The 20,200-nt window shown below is 41.5% G+C and overlaps 1 protein-coding gene across 1 annotated transcript; it reads right to left on the bottom strand.

The window, feature by feature from the left end:
• Positions 1 to 7,251: 7,251 nt before the first annotated feature.
• Positions 7,252 to 8,465, bottom strand: LOC108915379. Its single transcript, XM_018721399.1, has 3 exons — positions 8,239 to 8,465; positions 7,961 to 8,162; positions 7,252 to 7,917 (listed from the first exon to the last, which is right to left on the bottom strand). Exons 1-3 carry the CDS (start codon positions 8,463 to 8,465, stop codon positions 7,252 to 7,254), a joined length of 1,095 nt encoding a protein of 364 aa, XP_018576915.1.
• Between the last annotated feature and the right edge of the window lie 11,735 nt (positions 8,466 to 20,200).

The raw sequence follows: 20,200 nt of genomic DNA, 5'->3' as shown, positions 1-20,200 counted from the left end.
GTTTTCTTATAGCCATCTCATCTAACATTTAGGAGCAGATAACATTTCTATTTAGTTGTTTTGCTTCGGTTACTTTAACATTTAAAGCTTCAAATGATGGGTCACAAAATCCTGGGTGGCAGTCTATATTTGAGTCAGTACCCGAGAACTTATACTTCAAAATATGGGGAAACGGGGAACCACGTGACTTGAGATGGATATACAAGTTGGAGAAAGAGTTTATAGATGTCGCCACAAAGATTTTGTAGAATACCAATTTTGACAATTGCAATTATGAATCATTTCATGTCATTCTGTGTCATTCATGTTGTTCATGTTTATTGTTGGTTAGGTTTGGCGAGTGTTGGTGTGTGTTTTATTTGTGTATTTAGTGTGTTTTATTAGACATTTCATTCACATTTATTTATATAACATAATAATATCTGGGGTGTCTGTAATACAGGGTGATTCATTAACAATGGGAAAGTCGAAAGCTGAAGATACTACACGTGAAACGGTGACCATTGGCGCAAACATGCCTTATCCGAAAGTTGATAGTTTCGGAAATACAGGGTGTTGAAAGTTTAAATTTTAAATCGTTTTTTTGCGATTATTCTGAAAATATGTAGATTAGGAACTTGAAAATTTGTGAAACTATATTTTTTTAGGCGACGAATAAGATGCGTGTTGTAATTTCAGCATTGCTCATAGAGCAATTTTACCGAAAATTTAGTTAATAACTTTTTACCCTGTACATTCAACATGAAACTTGATTCAAAACCTAAAAGAGCTATCGTTTTTCCATTAATTATGTACTCTTGTTTCATTTCGGTATCTCGATCCGTTTTCGAGAAAAATCGATTTAACGAACACTATGTTTTGATAATAGGAGAAATTAAAAGCGAAACAAACCAATATCTTCTGTTATTACAACAATTAACAATAAAACAAATAAAATACGTAATTATGATTTAAAGTAATCCACCGTTGACATTTATACACTTTATACAACGTTTTCTGAGAGATCTTCGAGTTTGAAGTAACTTATTGGGATTGCGTTTGACTCCGTTGGCAGCGATTTGTATTCTTTGCCACAACTCTTCACACGAACCATAGATTCTTCCAAATAGAAAAATTAAGAGGATTGAAGTCCGGACTTCTGGATGGCCAAGCAAAAATGCTTACATGGCCAATCCAGCGATTTGGAAAAACTGCATCTAAATATGCACGCATTGGCAAAGAAAAATACGGTGGAGCCCCGTCGTGCATGAACCACATCTCTTATTAAATAACTTCTTCAAGCCGTGGAAGCATTTTTACTTGGCCACCCAGAAGTCCGGACTTCAATCCTCTTAATTTTTCTATTTGGAAGAATCTATGGTTCGTGTGAAGAGTTGTGGCAAAGAATACAAATCGCTGCCAACGGAGTCAAACGCAATCCCAATAAGTTACTTCAAACTCGAAGATCTCTCAGAAAACGTTGTATAAAGTGTATAAATGTCAACGGTGGATTCTTCGAACACTGACTTTAAATCATTATTACGAATTTCATTTGTTTTATTGTTAATTGTTGTAATAACACGACGAAACACTTGGTTTGTTTCGCTTTTAATTTCTCGTATTATCAAAACATAGTGTNTTATATCGGTCCTAATTCTCTTAAAATTTATTCCAATGCACACGATTTTGCACAATTTGGCACGGCAATTCCAAATCTGGCGTCAAAAATTTTCTATCATTTTTCTAACGCTAGCAAAGTCTCTCCAAAGTCGGTATTATTTTCAAACTGCTTTTTGACACTGTTAAGCAAGAAAATTATTCACAAATTAAAGATTAATTATCAACCTGGGTTTCTGTTTTTTATTTTACAAATAAATGTCAAATAAACACACTGTAGAAGGTAAGCAGTGACTTATAGATAAATTTTAAGACAATTAGGACCGATATAATTAGAAAAATCCATAAAATTTTTGGGTTGCATGACTTTGCCTAGTCATTCGAAGGTCATATAGAAAAAAAATCGTCTCAGTCATATTTTTCCCATATTCTACATCCATTCAGCTTCCATTTGCAACCAGGCCCATATTTTTATCTACTCTCTGAATCAAGATATTTGATTTTTGTACAAACAAAAAAAAATGATACATAGTGCGCCCTCTATGAGCAATGCTGAAATTACAACACGCATCTTATTGGTCGCCTATAAAAATATAGTTTCACAAATTTTCAAGTTCCTAACCTACATATTTACAGAATAATCGCAAAAAAAACGATTTAACTTTCAACACCCTGTATTTCCGAAACTATCAACATTCGGATAAGGCATGTTTACGCTAATGGTCACCATTTCACGTGTAGTATCTTCAGCTTTCGACTTTCCCATTGTTAATGAATCACCCTGTATAATCACATTTTTTTAGTAATAGTAAAATGTTTTGTTTTTTTTGTTTTTTTTTAATAAAAAATGTCCAGAAAGTTTGTCGTGATCAGAGGTAGGTAGTTTTTTTATGTATATCAACACAACGAAAAATTTAAAGTTGCATAATAATTCTCTATTACAAGAATTAATCAAAGATTGGTTTAGTAAAATTATTTACTTGTAATATTTTTTTATTCACCGTGAAAGCTAATACAATATAGAAAGCACTGAAACTCTATAATGATTTCCACTCTTTTTTTTCAAAATATGTACTGAAATTTGAAATTTTTTCAACTAACATTTCAAAAAGTTACAGTATCAAAATTATTTCTTATTTTAAGTAGGAAGGCTATTAGAGCTTTTAAAAGTATCTTTAATGCTTGAGTGATTTTAATGCTTTTTATCAAATGTACTTATTTTCTCATGGTGAAATTATCTACGTGAAAGTTATTTTACAAAACCAATTTCTGACTGATCTGTGTAGGGTGAGATTTGTTATGTAATTTTAAAACAAATATTGGGTAGGTATATAGTTGTAGAGCGTACAACTAGATGGCGTTTGCATTTTTTACCGGCTACAGGTAATTTAACTCACTGTATTACCGATAATTTCTAGAAAAGGAAAGCAATAGAAGTTGGAGAAAGTGTCAACAGTTAGCGCTGTTGCTGACCACGAAATCTGTTCAAGTTTCATATCTACAGTATCATTTATCTAGGAATTGAGTACCATTTCCTGATAACAAACTGATGTGGCAGAGCTAGTGCAAATATGCTTCGGACATATTTATATGCTTTACCTGAATAAAAATGTAGCGTACAGGCAAAGTTTCGCAACTTTTCAGCATAATTTTCCCTTGTAACAGTTCCCCGAGTTAAATTTTTTAAATATCTGCTCATTAATACGTGAGGTACATCTTCATAGCATTTTTCTAAATGCTGTATAGCACTTTAGTTGAGACTCCTTTCTTGTTTTAATTGAGAAGCAATTGTTTTTAAGGTTGTTATGTGCCTTTTCAGTGATTGAATGGTCTTCTTAGCAGAATATACCTTTTTTCTCACTTTTAACTGCGTCTTCTTTAATTCTGAATATTTTTTCTTGATTTTACCAGGAGATATACTGAAATAATGTAACATGTAAGTTAAGCAATATAGTCATTGGTTGGGGTGGGAAACAAAATACAGGTCACGTGTATAACTTGCGTAACCTAATTACTGTTTTTTTCTAAGACGTGCCTATAACTATGATGGGTTTGAAAAAACTTTATACGTTTTCTCCTTGTGCTGCTATCAGTACTGGCAGAAGTATCTTGACTAGATGACAATTCACTAAAATAATAATATAGACTGTCAGGAAAAATATAATTAATAAAAATAAAAAATTAATATTTATTTAAAGAAAATAGTATCAACAAAAAAGTAAAATTACCGAAGGTTCCGTTTAAGCTTAGAACGCTCTGCCGTATCATCTGATGATGACATCGATGAAGAAAATGAAACATATTTTTGGTATTTAATGTTTTCACTAAACTTGTGGATGACGCGTCGGTTTTACTAGTTAAATGGGCCTCTAAATTTGGAATTGCATCAGGCTTTAGGCGAATTTGAGTTCCAACTTTCACGAAATCTATTGCTTTAAAATGACATGTACAAACAAATTTATTCTCTGACCATTTAAATTCGTTATCGAATCTCAGACATTCTACCCATTCTATAGACAAATCACCTCTTGAAAAGCTACAAAACAATTTAAACAGTTGTTGCAAGAAATAAATACATAAAACCATTTACCGATGAAATGTAATTCCCTTTGGTTTAAAACGCCTTATGTTAAGGCACCCCTCACAGCACACGACATAACAAAAATAATAAACAATAAACGTTTTCTTCAGTATAAAAACGATGTATCGAATATTAAAAAATGTCCACAGAGCAAATTTGCTTAAAACGCCCAGGCGTAAATTATATGTTCATAAACAAATAGTAACTAATAAATAATTCACGAAACTTAACCTTATTCTCTCACCAAATATCAAAACAAAACAAAATTCATGTTCAAAATGGCGGCACTCATAGTGTCCCTCGAAAATAGGATGCGCAGAAGATCAATGAGCCTTCTCCCCAATCTCCCCATCTTTGACAGCGATGGCATTGTATTGGCTCAGTTCTGGCTCGCTGAGGCTCGACCCTGACGAAAAGGTGGCAGCATCTTGTCACCTTCAGGAGCTGCTCCTGCTCCTGGGGTACCTGAACGAGCATCAGAGGCATGGGAGCCTTGGTCCTCCGACTAGTCATCCTGGAAACGTTAAATCCCTGTTCCAGAAGATCAGATCAGATATCCCCGTTGGAAATCCAATCTGGCAGCCCTCTGATTACGGCCCTCAGCGTTCGCTCGCTTGGGAGGGAGAAAGTGTGAAATTCTTTCCCCTCGTCCGCAAGAGTTCGCGTAAGGCGCCGATAATCTTCAGGCGTTTGTGAGTAGAGGGCGATGCCTTCACCCGTCAACCTGACCCTGGTAAACTTAATGGTTTTGTTGGCCATCTTCTTACTGACTTCCGTCCGCTGCTCCTTCTTCCTGAGGATGACTGGAGGTATCCTTTCTTTCGCTGCGGAAGTCGCACTCGGATTTGTCGTCGTTATTGTCGTTGTTGTTACTGATGTCGGCTAGTTTTCCTCTCTTAATCTCCTTGGAGGCATGTTGCCTCTTGAGGGCGCTCAGCAGCTCCTCGTGCTGTTCTTGAGACCACTTTTCGAGCGCGTCGAGGCCTTTCTCTGTTCTCGCAGTTCGGTTCTCAGGTTCTCGATCATTTGCCGCAATCTGGCGTTTTCCTCCGCCAGCTCTTTCTCTCGGCTAGGTCTGTCGACAACGGACTCGGGGCTGCTAGGCCTGCTGTCGCCGACCTCGCTACCACTCGAGCGGTCGCTCTACATAGTGCCTTCCTCCACGGCACTAAAAAAATCGCAAAAATAATTGCCGACAGTCTCTCTACCTAAGCTGAGTTAACGTTGGTTATTAGTATAATATTGCAATAAATGTTTAGAATTATTTTTTGGGGTAGCCTTAATAAAGGCCGAAATATTTGTCTTATAAAATACAATTTGTAGGACCGCCACTTCACTGTTTCTTTGCACTCACTACTTCGCTTCACAAACACGTCTGCTTGGCTCAGTTGCTCGTTCGGAACTAGTTAACTCCAGAGTCCTTGGCAGGAAAAATGACCTCGGATGGAGCAGGGTCGAGAGGGATTATCGCTCTTTACCCACTTCATCGCTGTAGGCCCGGACGCCTCGTAGAGGTAGGCCCTTTCCCCGTCATTCCGGGCCGCCAACGCGGCCGGATTCGATCGGTTCATGAGGCCTCCTCCTGTCCTGGCTGGGCCCCGCCGGCTAGGGCCCTTTCTTCTGGCGCTCTTCTTTCTTCGCCGGCTCGTCTGTGTAAACCGGTCGCAAACGACGACAGGGGTGGTGGTTTTGGGTGAAGTCGTGCAGCTATGCAGCTTAGGAAGCGCTTTGCTAAGGTGGCCCTTAGGCTAGCGCGGGAGGGGAGAATGGGATAAGGAAGGTGGGGGTGTGTGTGTGTCGTCGTTTTCGTCTCTTGATCCTGGCGGTACTGAAACAGACAGAAAAATTTCGACTCACCCTGCGTCCAGGAGTTGGCAACCCGGGCTAGGTTGCGTCTTCGCTGCGTGTCCCCACGCGGTTCCAGCGTACGTCAGCTGTGGCTGCAGTACTGCTCTGATGAGGGTTAGCTTATTCCGCAGGCAGAGACGGCTGTCTCTGCACAGAAGCGGATAAAGCTTCGCCCTCACCATCCTCGCTTTGCGCGTCACAGCGTCGACGTGCGGCTTCCACGTCAGCGTGCGATCCAGGGTTACCTCTAGGTACTTGACGGTGGCCGCCCACTGAATGTCTTCTCCGTTGAACTTTACGTGTCCCAGGGGGCGCATTCGGTATCTACGAGAAAACATAATACCTGTGCTTTTTTCCGGGTTGATCGCCACCTTCCACCTGTTGCACCAGTCCTCTAGTTGGCTTACAGCTCTTTGGAGGTACCTCTTCGCCATATCGGGGTTCAGGGAACGGGCCGTTATGGCGGTGTCATCGGCATAGAGGCACAGGGTAGTGCGCTCTGTCCTGGGCATGTTGGACGTATAGATGTTGAACAGGTGCGGTGATAGCACGGCTCCTTGGGGGACGCCTGCCTCGACGTCTCGATAGGTGGATAGGCCCCCTTCCACCTTCGCGCGCACCTTCCTGCCTCTGAGGAAGGACTCCACCAGTTTGACCAGTCCGATAGGGTAGCCAAAGTCGAGCATCTTTGCCAGAAGCCCATCGTGCCAGACCCTGTCGAAGGCCTTACCGACGTCCAGGAAGACTGCCACAGTGGATTCTCGGTTGTTGAAACCTGCGGACAGATGTTCTACTAACCCGAATATCTGCTGCTCCGTTGAGTGTCCGCTGCGGTAGGCGAATTGTTCGTCGGGGATGACTCGCAATTCGTCCGAGCTCTCACGCAGTCTGGTCAGGATGATCCTCTCCGCTACCTTGCTCATCATCGGCAGGAGACTGATGGGCTTATAACTGGCAGCAGAGGTTAGATTCTTACCTGGTTTCGGGAAGATGAAGTCGGCTTTCTTCCACCTGGCGGGGAATCTTCGCAGTCTCAGGATGGCGTTGACGATGTTGAGCAGCGTCATCACTTCCTTGTGGGAGAGCTTTCTGAGTATTCGGTTTCCGATCTGGTCACATTCGGGTGCCTTGCGGGGGTTAAGGCGCCGCAGGATGTCCCTCACCTCCTCGGGTGTCGTCGGCCTAATGTCGTCTCTGTCGGGTTGGCGTCTGTAGCGCCATACGCGTCATTCCACCTCGTCGGCATGGTCCTCGTCTTCGTCGTCGAGAAGGTTTTCCCTACACTGTAATTCAAGGCTGTCGGCGAATGTCTCGGCCTTTTGATACCTAGTGTAGAGGATACCGTTCTCTCCGTGAATCGGAGGCAGAGGCTTCCGGGTGGTCCTCAGCGCCCGTTGCATCGTCCACAGGCTGCGGTCTTCGGGGTTCAGTGACTCCAGATGTCGTTGCCACGAGTCCTGGTAATGCTCCTCTAGGGCCGCTTTTACCCTCCGGTTCAGCTGGTTCAACGTCTGCTTATCCCGGGGGTGTGCTGTCCTCGTGGCTCTTCTTTTCACCGCACGTCTTTTCCTGATTAGGTCCTGCAACATAATAGGTAACTCACCTGCATAATTCGCTATCCTCCTCTCCGTCGTTTCCGTGGTGCTGGCTTCCAAAGCGGTGTGGATATCCGTCTCAAGGCTCGCGAGGGCAGTCTCGAGGTCCGCCACGTCGCGAACGACCGGAGTGGGTGGGCATATTCGTTGCATTTTTGCGCGGAATAGGCCCCAGTCGGTCCGCCGCTTGGCAACGGTGTCCTCGCCGCGATGCTCGTCTCCTAGAGTTACGAGAATAGGAGCATGGTTCGTCGCCCCCTCGTAGTGCGTCGCTAGGTCGGCGCCATCGGTATTGCCCTGAGCAAAGCGATATCCAACACGTCTGGTCTTCCAACAGCACCGTAGTACGTCGGTCCATCAGGTCCATACGCTGCAACGTTCTTGTGGTTCTGCAAGAATTGCTCGTGCTCATTCGGGTGATTTCGTTAAAGTCCTCGATGGCTACGGTTTGGGGCCGCGTCTCCAGGACCGCGCGTAAATCGTAATCGGTGAGTGGGAGCTGAGGGGGCTGATAACAGGTCACCACGGCGATGTATCCGTACCTGCGAGTACGGATCGATACGGCGGCGGCTTCCATGTTTTCTAGTTGAGGAAGCTGCAACATATGGTGATCTATGCCTCTTTACGAGCAGGGCCACGCCTCCTCCGCGTCTGTTTCGGTTCCTGCGATACACTAGGTAGCCAGGAATCCTAACAGTGTGTGCGTCCTCTACTTTGGTCTCTTGTATCATCATGTCCACGTCTAGACGGGGTAAGAGCTCCTTGAGTTCGATTTTTCGCTCCCGGAATCCGTCGACATTCCAGGAAACAATTCTGAGGGACTGCACACTTTTCGGAGGGTCCATTTACTCCTGTAACAGAGATGGCATTTTACTGAAAAAGGCCGACATCGCGAAGTACATCTCCCGCATCTGCGCCAGCATGCTGGTCATATTGGCGGGCTCTGCACTCCTGTCGGTTTTGGGGCCCCTCTTGGGTGCTGCGGCGGGGGCCTGCTTTGGCCTTGCGGCTTCTACGAAGCTCTTCGCCGCAGTCACCTTCGGGGGGTTCGTTGACTTAACTTGTTCTGTAGTGGTCTGGGTGGGTACTTTGCGTTGGTTGCCAGTGGCCCCTTTTCTCGCCGCCAACTTGGGGTAGCTGGAGCAGCCCTGATAGCTGGCTGGATGGCCGCCGCCGCAGTTCGCACATTTTGCGGGAGTCTCCCGTGTCTTCTTGCAGTTACCGGAGTGGTGTCCCTCTCCGCATTTAACGCACTTAGCCGCCGCGGTGCAGCGACTCTGTACGTGACCGAATCGCTGGCAGCGGTAGCACTGCGTCGGCTCAGTCCTGGCTCGTTGCGCCTCCACTCGGACCACGAGGTGGCAGCATCTGGTTACCAGAGGCATCGGAGCTTTTGTCTTTCTGTTTGACATACTAAAAATAGAAAAAGGACCCTTGCTCTACGAGGTCAGACTGGATTTCTTTTTCAGAAATCCCGTCCGGTAGCCCTCGTACTACCATCCTCAGCCTCCTCTCGCTGGGGAGAGAGTATGTATGGTACTCCCTGCCCTCGTAAGCGAGGGCACGTGTGAGGCGGCGATAGTCCTCAGTCGTTTCCCGATGGATGGCGATGTCTTCCCCTGTTAACTTAGCCTTTGTGAACTTAATCTTTTTGGAGTCCATTCGTTTACTGACTTCCGTCCAGTCTTCCTTCTTCCTTAAGACCACTGCCGGAATTTTGGCCTTGTCTTGTGCGTTGGTAGTCGTTTTCGTGGCCGAATTGGTCTCGGTTTCCATCTTCTCAATTCTCTCGATGGGCCTGGTCTCTTTGACAGGCGCGGTTGTCTGTTCTGCCGGCTTCTTTTTATTTGTCGTTGGCTCGTCTTCGGAGCCCGACGAGGTGCCGGGTTTTCCTCGTTTAAATGTTCATTTGCGCTCACTACTTTGCTTCACAAACACGTCTGCTCGGCTCGGCTGCTCGCTCGGAACTAGCTAGCTTGCTCAACTCCAGAGTCAGGGTCTCCCGCTCTTTTATACCATTCGGTGCCGGAACCTTAGGCTCTGCCCACCGCGCGTGGCAGGCAGACGCCACGGCGACAGTATAAATAACATTTTTTGTGTAACAAATAATTAATTCATAAAATATACCGAGAAGATTAATTAAACAATAATTATGTTTCAGATTATTTTCGAACAGTGAAAAATTATGGGTGCAGGTTTCTTATAGCATTTGCAGCTGCAACTATTATTTGCCACAGTTCATCTCTATTGTTGATTGTAACAAAATTTTTATTAATGTTTCATTTATTTATTTCACGCTATATGAACTTTATTTTATATAAAGCCTCTACTCAAATTACCGAACCTCTCCTCACAAGTAACATTCGTGAATTCACTGTATTTAGGAACGTGCTACCTGTCCGACCATGACAACGCGTGAAATGATACAATCGCTCTTTTTCATTTAACCTTCGAAATAAGCAGATCGTGTGCTCGCGACAATTTCATTTTGGCATTTTAATCGTGGAACAATTCTTCAAACCTTCAAACTGGTATGTAGATGTGGTTCCTTTATTTTTATAGTAATTTTGTATTTTGCTTTTTTCTTGAAATATTTTGCTAATGCTTGTTTTCTTATTTAATTTATTTAAGTACAACGTTGTGTGTAACCTTCGGTTTTTGTCAAGGCCACGTGGCAATTCAAATGCCCAAGACGTGGCTTTGATTTAATTCTTTTTTCGTTTAGAGAAGTTTTAGAACCCGTACTGTGTCTTTTTAAATTTCAAATTTTAATTCCACGGGGACATCTCCTGCATTTGACGAGTACGAAGAGGCTTTATTTAAATTCCGATTACGTCACAGACTTGCAGTTAGTACTATGCCACTGGCAAATTTTTAGTCTGGATTGGAATATGATTGTCTCACAATCTTAAGGATTTGGTTGAGGTAAGTTTCTCTTATTTTTCTTACTACAAATAAAAGCAGCTTGCTTCCTTACTCCTTGTGCCAACTAAATTTACCCCTTCTCTGTGCTCATACTGTGTGTGTGAAAAAAATTAGGACTGTAAACTTAGCTAAATGTATTTTTGTTCTTTGAGATATGGAATTTAAGTTGTGGCAAAAGTTTATAGTTCATATAATTTTTTATATCTCTTATCTTATTATGCCTATTTGTTATACCACATGACATACATACCAAGTTGAAAGGGTCAGATTTGATTTGACCACGAATTTACAATAATACAGAGTGTTATTTTATTATTGTTTTTCGGTCTCGATTCATAGCATATGATCTGGTTGTTGTCCAAATTTCTTTTTGCAACAAATTTGATAAATGAAATGATCTTACTGTAGTAAATTATTATTAATTAAATTTGATGGGTAAATTAAATTTTTGAGTAGTTTTTGCATATTTTGGTGCCATTGTTGAGGAGTTATTGTCACTCAAAGTAAGAAGTTGAAAAATGAATATTGCCCATAATTTCTAAAGGGTTACTTTGATTAACTTGAAATTTGGGGGATCAAAGCAGCTCATTCAAATATATCTTTGTACATTTAAAATTGAATAAAATATTTTTTATCGTACAAGGACGGTTGAAATTATGTTCTAAAATTTACGCAACTTTGACAGAGCTGTCAAATTTGACATTTCGCCTTCGCAGGCAGATAGAGCCCTGTTACTTTTCTACAAAAAAGGTATACTTCATGACTTATGAAAAAATGAACGATTGTCAAGATAATAATTAAATTTTTGTATTTTGTGTAAAGGGGAATTATTATCACATTATTATAATCAAATTAGTAGGTTGCTAAATGTGACAGGAGATGCGTAAAAGGTGACAAGCATTAAGGCAGCTTAAAATTAATTATTAATTAATGAAAAATTAAAATAAAATAATGGAATACTCTTATGAAGAATATGCAAATATGCATTTGATTTATGGAGAAGCGCATTGCAATTCTTTAGAAGCTCAAATAATTTACTCGGTACGATTTCCAGATCGGAATGTACCTAAGGGAAACAGGTATAAATGAATAGAAATGTAGTTACAAATTTAAGTAAGTAAGTAAGTAAGTAAGCATTTATTGGTGTTATTACATAAGAAAAATGTTTACACACGTCAAAGAAAAACATGGCCAAAGCATACAATTAAAATACAATTCAAAGAGAAGCACATCATATTATAAAAACACTCATAAAGTACATAAAGTATAGACAACTATAAAATACAAACATTACAATTCGACTTACAATTTAAAATTAGATTAGCAAAATTATGATTTAAAAATTCATCAAGTGTATAAAACGCATTCAATTTAAGAAAGTTTTTCAAGACACCTTTATAATGAATTGGGCATAGATTTTTGACATTGACTGGTAATTTGTTATAAAATCTAATGCAATAATGATTTGTCCCATTTCTAGCTCTGTTCAATCGCAGAAAGTTGTGCCTGATTTGGTTTTTATTCCTGGTTGAATATTCATGAAATGAATTGTTTGACTCAAAACTGATCAGATGTTCTCTAATGAAAACAAGGCATTCAAGAATAAATACACAAGGCAGAGTGAGAACGCCGTATCTAACAAATTGCTTCCTACAGTCAGCTCTATACTGAAGCCCGGCAATGATTCGTATACACCTTCGTTGTAGACTAAAAATTTTTTCTGCATGGCAGGAGTGACCCCAATTAAATATTGAGTAAATCATATTAGAATGAAAAACTGCGTAGTAGGCTGTCAATAAAGTTGCCGTCGAGACAGAATCGGAAAGACTTCTTATAAGAAAAATGATTCTAGATAGTTTCTTCGAAAGCTCAGTGACGTGGGCCTCCCAAGTCATCCTCTGGTCAATACAAACCCCAAGAAACTTGGCCTGAGGGGTGTAATTAGCCATCTCATCCCCCACGTAGCGTAATGAGAACAGAACTGACGATGTTTTGTCATTGTTTAGGAATAATCTGTTTGCACTAAACCACTGTCTGATACTATGGTGAGATATCAAAACGTTATCTTTCAAACTATCGTAATTATTTTCAGTGTTTATAACTGTCGTGTCATCTGCGAAGGGAATAAATTTACAGTGATTATCACTATTTGGCAAATCGTTTATGTATATAAGGAACAACACAGGTCCCAATACGGATCCCTGTGGGACACCATACTTGATGGCCATTTTGTCAGAATTCTTGCCATTAAGATAAACATATTGAAGTCTATTTGTTAGAAATGACTCCACCAAAGAAATGCTCGAGTTCTCAAAGCCATAATAAGACAGTTTTTTCAGTAGGATGTTATGACTGACACAGTCAAACGCCTTTGTCAGGTCATAAAAACTACCATCTGTTATTTTACTGTCCTCAAAATTTGACAAAATTGTTTGGGATAAAGTGTGAATTGCCGAGGTGGTAGACCTGTTGTTACGAAATCCATACTGACAGTCATGAAATAAATCATTACACTCAAAGTACTCGTTTATTTGATTCTTTAAGAGTCGTTCAAAGACTTTACCCAAGATAGATGTTAATGATATTGGCCTATAGTTCGATGGGTCGTCTGTAGGCCCCTTTTTATGGATAGGAATTACTTTCGCTATTTTGAAAACGTCAGGAAAGATGCTATAGTGAATACACTCATTATATAAATAATTGAGTGGGGACAGAAATAGATTTTTTAAGGTTTTGACTATTTTACTATTAATGTCATAAGGGTCTTTAGTCGAACTATTTTTTAGATTATCCAAGATATCTCTAACTTCATTGAAACTTACTTTGCGAAACTTAAAATTTGAAAGAGAATTTGGGGATTTTAAATAATCATCAAATACCATATTGGTACTTGGTAGGCCGCTAAGAATTTCTTGAGCAATATTGGAAAAGAAGATATTAAATGCTTGGGGATCAATCTTACATTCAGCAGATGATTTAGGTTTCGGTTTATGAGCATTAATAATGCTCCACATAGCCGTTTGTGGGTTGCTGGCGTTATTTATGAAGTTATCATTAGCGATCCGTTTGGCTTTAGAAATTTCTCGCCTATAACTACATCTAAACGAATTTATTTATTTATTTATTTTATTTATTTATTTTTATTTATTTATTTATTTATTTTTATTTACAAATTTATTTTAATCGTTCGCTATACAGGAAGCATATTGCCACGACGTGGTGGGGAAGGAGCCCCTAGACATGCCAGAAACGCAGAAATTGAAAAACAGATCTTGGATCAAATAGAAGCAGATCCTTTAACCAGCTTACGAAAACTTTCAAGGCAAAATGGAACCACTAAGTGGGTATCTCACCTGGTTCTAAAAGATCAATTATTGCATCCCTATCACATTCAAAAAGTACATGCAATGGGACCGGAAGATTATCCTGCAAGATTAAATTACTGCAATTGGTTTTCGCGAAAACAAAGGAACAATTTAAATTTTGTTGGATCTGTATTGTTTACGGATAAGGCAGGTTTACATGCATGGTGTGATGAAAACTCTCATTTAGTCATTCAAGGCAAACACCAGCAAAAATTCATAGTTAATGTATGGGCAGGAATAATCGGTAACCAATTAATAGGCCCCTTTTTCTTACCGGATATAAACGGATAAACGCTGCCCGATATTTGAATTTTTTACAACACGATCTAAATCTACTACTAGAAAATGTGCCATTGCAAACAAGACAGGAGATGTATTTCATGCATGATGGGGCACCGCCTCACTTCAGTCGTGAAGTTAGAAATTACCTCAACGCAACATTTGGTGATAGGTGAATTGGGCGAGGCGGACCACACTTATGGGTACGTAGGTCACCAGATTTTAACCCCCTTCACTTCTTGTGGGGTTACCTAAAAGAATTGGTGTATTCAACTCCAGTTTATACAAGAGAAGAGAAGATGGCATCATTGTAATGAAATTAAACAGAATCCACAAATGCTATTTAGAGTGCAACAAAATAATCTTAAAAGAATAAGGAAGTGCATTGAACTAGATGGAGGACATATCGAGCATTTACTGAAGTAACCTCTTTTAATCCCTATGTTTCATTCTTAACTTTTTTCTGTTGCGTTGTGTCCCCGGTTGTGGCTATATACAAAATACAAAAATTTCAAAAGTCATGAAGTATACTTTTTTATAGAAAAGTTTATAAATTATGGGAAATATTCAATTTTCAACTTTAGTTTGAGTGACAATAACTCCTCAACAATGACACCTAGGTAAAAAGTTTATATGAAGTACTGGCACTCGGTTGACCTGCTCTATATAACCCTTTGTTTTTTCCCCTTAGTTACCGGACACCCTGTATTGTAATAAGTAATCAATAAATTATTCCAAGTTAATAAACAACTGCTTGGGAGAATTTGGAAAAAAAACAAGTACACTCAAATAATCCAGCTAAAACTACAGTCGGATTGAAGTGAGATTACAGCAAGGTCGTGGGTTTGTAGTATGAAATTTTTGATATTCACTTATTTTATGAGGAAGGAATTAGAATTTAAACAAAATATTCTTAAATTTTTTTTTTAATATATATAAAATTCTCGTGTCACAATGTTCGTTCCCGTACTCCTCCGAAACGGCTGGACTGATTTTGATGAAATTTTGTGTGCTTATCGGGCAGGTCTGAGAATCGGCCAACATCTATTTTTCATACCCCTAAATGTTAAGGGTGGTCCACCCCAAAAATTTTTTTTGTTGTTTTTTGGACAAAATTTTATTTTTAAAAAATACATACAATCCTAAATTTTCACCCTTCTACCATCAACCCTTATTTTTTAATAGCGATATTAGTAATTCAATAATTTTCAACCCCGGTCGATAACTGATCAATTATCACTTGATCATTTTTTTTATCCCCGCCAGGCGTCGACCGGTGTCACTTCTGACCCAGTAAACAGCACGGAGTAGGGATGAGATCTCTTTCACACAATGAGCCGTTTCTCACTCCCTACAGTTTTCGGCCATTATTATTATTGTTTGTGCATCAACCATAATAATGACATTTACTATTACCATTCATAAAAAAAATATATACACGATATACACTGAATAACACTAAATATAATATAGATGGTAGAAGTGAAATTTCTTTATGAAAAATCTACTAAAATAATCCTAGGATTAATTTATATGGCAAAACAACGTTTGCCGGGTCAACCTAGTATAATATAAATTTACGGTTAGTGACTACAGATTACATAAATCAATTTTCAGAGAACAAGCAATAATACTAAAGTTAAAATCCACGACAACACTAGACGTAACAGATTGAAAGTTCGACTAGATATCTCTACTTGTATATAATAGGATTGAAAGCAACAGCGATGATAACTTCTGACAACATTTGGGGCAACGGTATGAATGGGTCTTACTTAGTTCCACTTTGGTATCTGAGAGGGTGTCAACGCTAAGATGTGGATGGCCAAATGATTATCAGTTGACAGACTCCATGACAACCTCCTCCCAAAGATTATAGCTGTTACGAGGCCCTGGATCCAACCAAACGTTGTCTTGTGGGTCAGAAAATCCGTGGTATTGTTGGTTTCAGTTGCAATTTCAAGATAGAAAAGAGTGTAAGCAAGTAGGATATTTACAATTAAAATGATGTTCAGTATTAGATCAATGTGGTTGTCGGTGATTGTATAATAAAATGTAATATACAAAGGTTCTTAAATTTACTATTTACAATTAATGTTAAAGCTAACTAAGTTAGTAATATTACAAGTGGTAAATACGGTGAAATTCAAAACTAAGTATGGTGTCTACTTAATTAGATTGTAAACAAAAAAATATGAACATGTTGCAAGTGACCCATTTTTAAGCATTACGTCAAGAACGCCGCCCGCCGGGCGCACCAACCTTCCAGGAAGGGTCTACGACGGACTACTGGCGCCGGCGACCAGATGCGTACTCATATACCTACGACCGACTCCACACACAGGAGACTCTCCAACGAACACTCACCCCGTCAACACGTTTTTTTCTATACAACTTAGTTTTCAATCAAATACTTTATTATTACCGTTGAGAGAGCGTTTTATTCTTGCTGTACAGCGAAAGCAACCCTCAAGTGGTGACCCCAACGTGATCTTTCAACCCTCGTGATCTTTTCAGTGAAAATACGACGATTTGTGCAATTAGAGTGGTTTTTAATTCGCGCAACACAGCAAGCAACGTGAGCCTCAAACAAGGAAACTACGTCGAAAATCATACCCGTTCGGAGACGACAGACTGAAACGCATCGAGCAAGTTAGTGGAGGTGTCGCAAGCAATGGCGAAGCTATTCACGAAGAGTGAACCGCGACGACCGACGACGAGAACACCCAGATCGCGTTCGCAAGACCGATCGCGATGCCGTGACAGTGACAGTGGTCAGTGCTGGTATCACCAACGTTTTGGTGACAGCGCTCGCGTGTGCCGCGCTCCGTGCACGTATCGTCCGGAAAACAAGACGGGCAGTCGGTGATGGCGAACAGCGACCCGTGCCCGATTCCGCGTTACGGATACGTACTCCAAGGTCCAGTTTCTCGTTGATACGGGTGCTGATCTTTGTGTATATCCGTGTGCGCTAGTGAAATCGTCGCGATCGAAATCGACGTACGAACTTTTCGCGGCAAATGGTACCTCAATTGCTACGTACGGCACAGTGACAATGACATTAAACCTTCGATTGCGTCGTTGTTTTACATGGCAATTTGTCGTCGCTGATGTCTCTAAACCGATAATTGGTGCAGACTTTTTATCTTTTTATGTACTACTGGTGTACGTGCGCAACAAAAGACTGCTTAACGAAACAACGCAAATGACGTCTCCAGGCCAACTCGCGCGTTTTGCGACACCCTCAGTCAGAACGATTTACGGGGAATCCGTGTTTCATCGCCTACTCAAGAAGTATTCGGACATTACGCGTCCTGCAGCTCCTTCTGCGGCTGTACAACACCAAGCCAGGCACTATATCGAAACAACACCTTGTCGTAGAATAGCGCCAGACAAATTGCGAGCAGCGAAAAAGGAATTCGACGATATGCTGAAATTAGGTATCGCCCGTCTTTCAAGCAGTGCGTGGGCATCACCCTTACACCTCGTGCCAAAAAAGAAGAATGACGACCATGATTATCGTAGGCTTAACGCACGAACACATCCAGACCAATATGCTGTGCGACATATCCAGGACTCTGCACAATCACTTCGAGGTAGGAAATTATTTTTGGCCATCGACCTGATTCGCGCATTTCACCAAATCCCCGTCGCGGAAGAAGACATTAACAAAACGGCGATCACGACACCTTTCGGGTTATTTGAGTTCACGCACATCACCTTTAGGTTACGCAATGCAGGTTAAACCTTTCAACGCTTCATCGACGAGGTTTTACGCGACTTGGAATTCTCTTATGGGTACATTGACGATATCCTTTGTCGGTCGATAGCCGCACGGTTTAAGGCGTCAGTCCTTTAATCGTGTGCAAATTTCTGCCCGGGTTCGATTCCTGCGGCCGGTAGACCGTAGATTAGCTATACTTGTACGGAGGATTGGCACCCTCTGTGCAGGTATGGTAGGGTGGAAGAATGTTGGCTTGGGTCAATGTGAGAGATTGACATCAGTTGGCATTTGACCACCCCCCTAATTAATGAGGTTTTCCAGGATTCCCTCATTCCTGCACTGAATGGTGGTTAGGGCTTACCAACATTAGTCGTTCCTGGGCGCAAATGCGGCCTGCCTAATAATAATATGCCGCCTCCTCTCCCGCACAAGTCTCCGACTTATGGCCTAATTCTCGTAGTTAGAATGAGGAGTAGAGATATTATTATTATTATTATTATGACTACCCGCTGTCTACGACAATAAAGCAATTACGACAATTCCTTGGCGCCCTTAACTTTCACCGACGGTTTGTACCCATCCCAGCAGGTACCCACGCGCCACTGAATGACCTGCTTAAAGGGGATGTTAAAGGGAAAGCACCCATAAATTGGACACAAAACACGAAAAGTGCTTTCGACGCGGCTAAAGAGAGCTTAGCGCAGGCAGCTACTCGCGCACCCCGGCGAAAATACGCAAATCGCTCTAGTGTGTGACGATTCTGACTTTGCAATTGGTGGCGTAGTGCAACAAAATGTTGAGAACGATTCGGAACCGCTAGGGTATTTTTCGAAAAAACTTAACCCAGCTCAGTGCAAATACACTGCTACGACCGCGAACTTCTTGCGATTTACGAAGCAGTCAAATACTTCCGGCATATGGTCGAGGTGAGAACATTCGCAATTTACCCCGACCATAAGCCTCTTACGTTTGCTTTCGCGAAAAAGTTGAGTCAGTGTACACCGCGACAATTCCGCTATCTAGACTTCATTGGCCGGTTTACGACAGATAATCGTCACATGGCTGGTCGCGAGAACGTTGTAGCGGATGCCTTGTTCAGGGTAAACGAGATACGCGCGACTTTAGACTATGAGGCAGCATCGAAACAAAATGACGACGAAATCAAGGAGTACGCCGACGGACAACACGCCCTCACACTAAAACGTATCAAAATACCCGACACGAACGCGACTGTATTTTGTGACGTATCTACGGACGTGGTCCGGCCGTTTATCACCAAGCCATTTCGTAGGGTAGTGTTCCACTCGGTGCATCGTCTTTCGCATCCCGGTATTAACGCTACAGTCAATCTCCTTACGCAACGTTTCGTCTGGCCATCAATAAAGCGTGATAGCAGACGTTGGGCACGTTGCTGCGTCGAACGTCAACGTGCAAAAGTGACGCGACACGTAACTTCTCCGACAGGTTCACTTCAACCTTCGTCAACGAGATTTGAACAATCCACGTGGATATCGTCGTAATGCCGCCATCCGAGGGCTGCCGCTACTGCTTAACCTGCGTAGACCGTTTCACCAGGTGGCCAGAAGCAATCCCGCTAGAGAACCAGGAGGCAGAAACTGTAGCTCGCGCTTTATATGCTAATTGCGAATAATGACGGATCAGGGTCGACAGTTCAAATCGCACCTATTCAGACGCCTGAATAGTTTACTAGGTACGACTAATCTCCGAACCATCGCATATCACCCAGTAGCAAATGGCATGGTAGAGCGTTTTCACCGCCAATTAAAAGCAGCGATAAAATGCCACCGAAACGATCGATGGACTAGCATTCTTCCCACTGTGCTACTGGGAATACGTGCAGCATGGAAAGAAGACATTCAAGCTACCGCAGCCGAGATGGTGTACGGACAACATCTACGCCTACCCGGAGAATTTCTTCATTCCCGCAGGACAAACGAAGAGCTCAGCACCGAGGCGAATTTTGTTAAGGACCTCAGACGTCATATGGAAAGCTTACGTCCAGCCGCAGTTAAACGCCATGGCGACAACACGCCATTCGTTTTTAAAGACTTGGAACAGCGACACATGTTTTTGTGTGTGCGGACGGCGGTAAAACTCAACTACAGAACCCATATGATGGTCCGTTTACAATGATCAAACGCGACGACAAAACATTCACGGTGCTAGTGCGTGGTCGCGAAGTTAAAGTGTCCATAGACTGAGCCAAACCTGCGTATTGTTTGAATGATGAGACAGCTACCAGGGACGAGAACAATAGCCTTCCATC

This window comes from Anoplophora glabripennis, unplaced genomic scaffold (assembly GCF_000390285.2).
Source record: "Anoplophora glabripennis isolate ALB-LARVAE unplaced genomic scaffold, Agla_2.0 scaffold1507, whole genome shotgun sequence".
In the NCBI taxonomy this organism is placed as follows: Eukaryota; Metazoa; Arthropoda; class Insecta; order Coleoptera; family Cerambycidae; genus Anoplophora; species Anoplophora glabripennis.
The sequence above is the reverse complement of the archived record's forward strand: the minus strand, read 5'-3'. Positions and strand labels throughout refer to the sequence as shown.

Bases quoted from the DNA above. Each gene is read 5' to 3' on its own strand.
- LOC108915379 (XM_018721399.1), bottom strand. From the start codon at position 8,465: ATGGACCCTCCGAAAAGTGTGCAGTCCCTCAGAATTGTTTCCTGGAAT. The intron at 8,163-8,238 runs GCATAGATCACC...CCGTACTCGCAG, and splicing joins GTGGCCCTGCTCGTAAAGAG to GTACGGATACATCGCCGTGG. The intron at 7,918-7,960 runs GTGCTGTTGGAA...CGCTTTGCTCAG, and splicing joins TGATGGACCGACGTACTACG to GGCAATACCGATGGCGCCGA.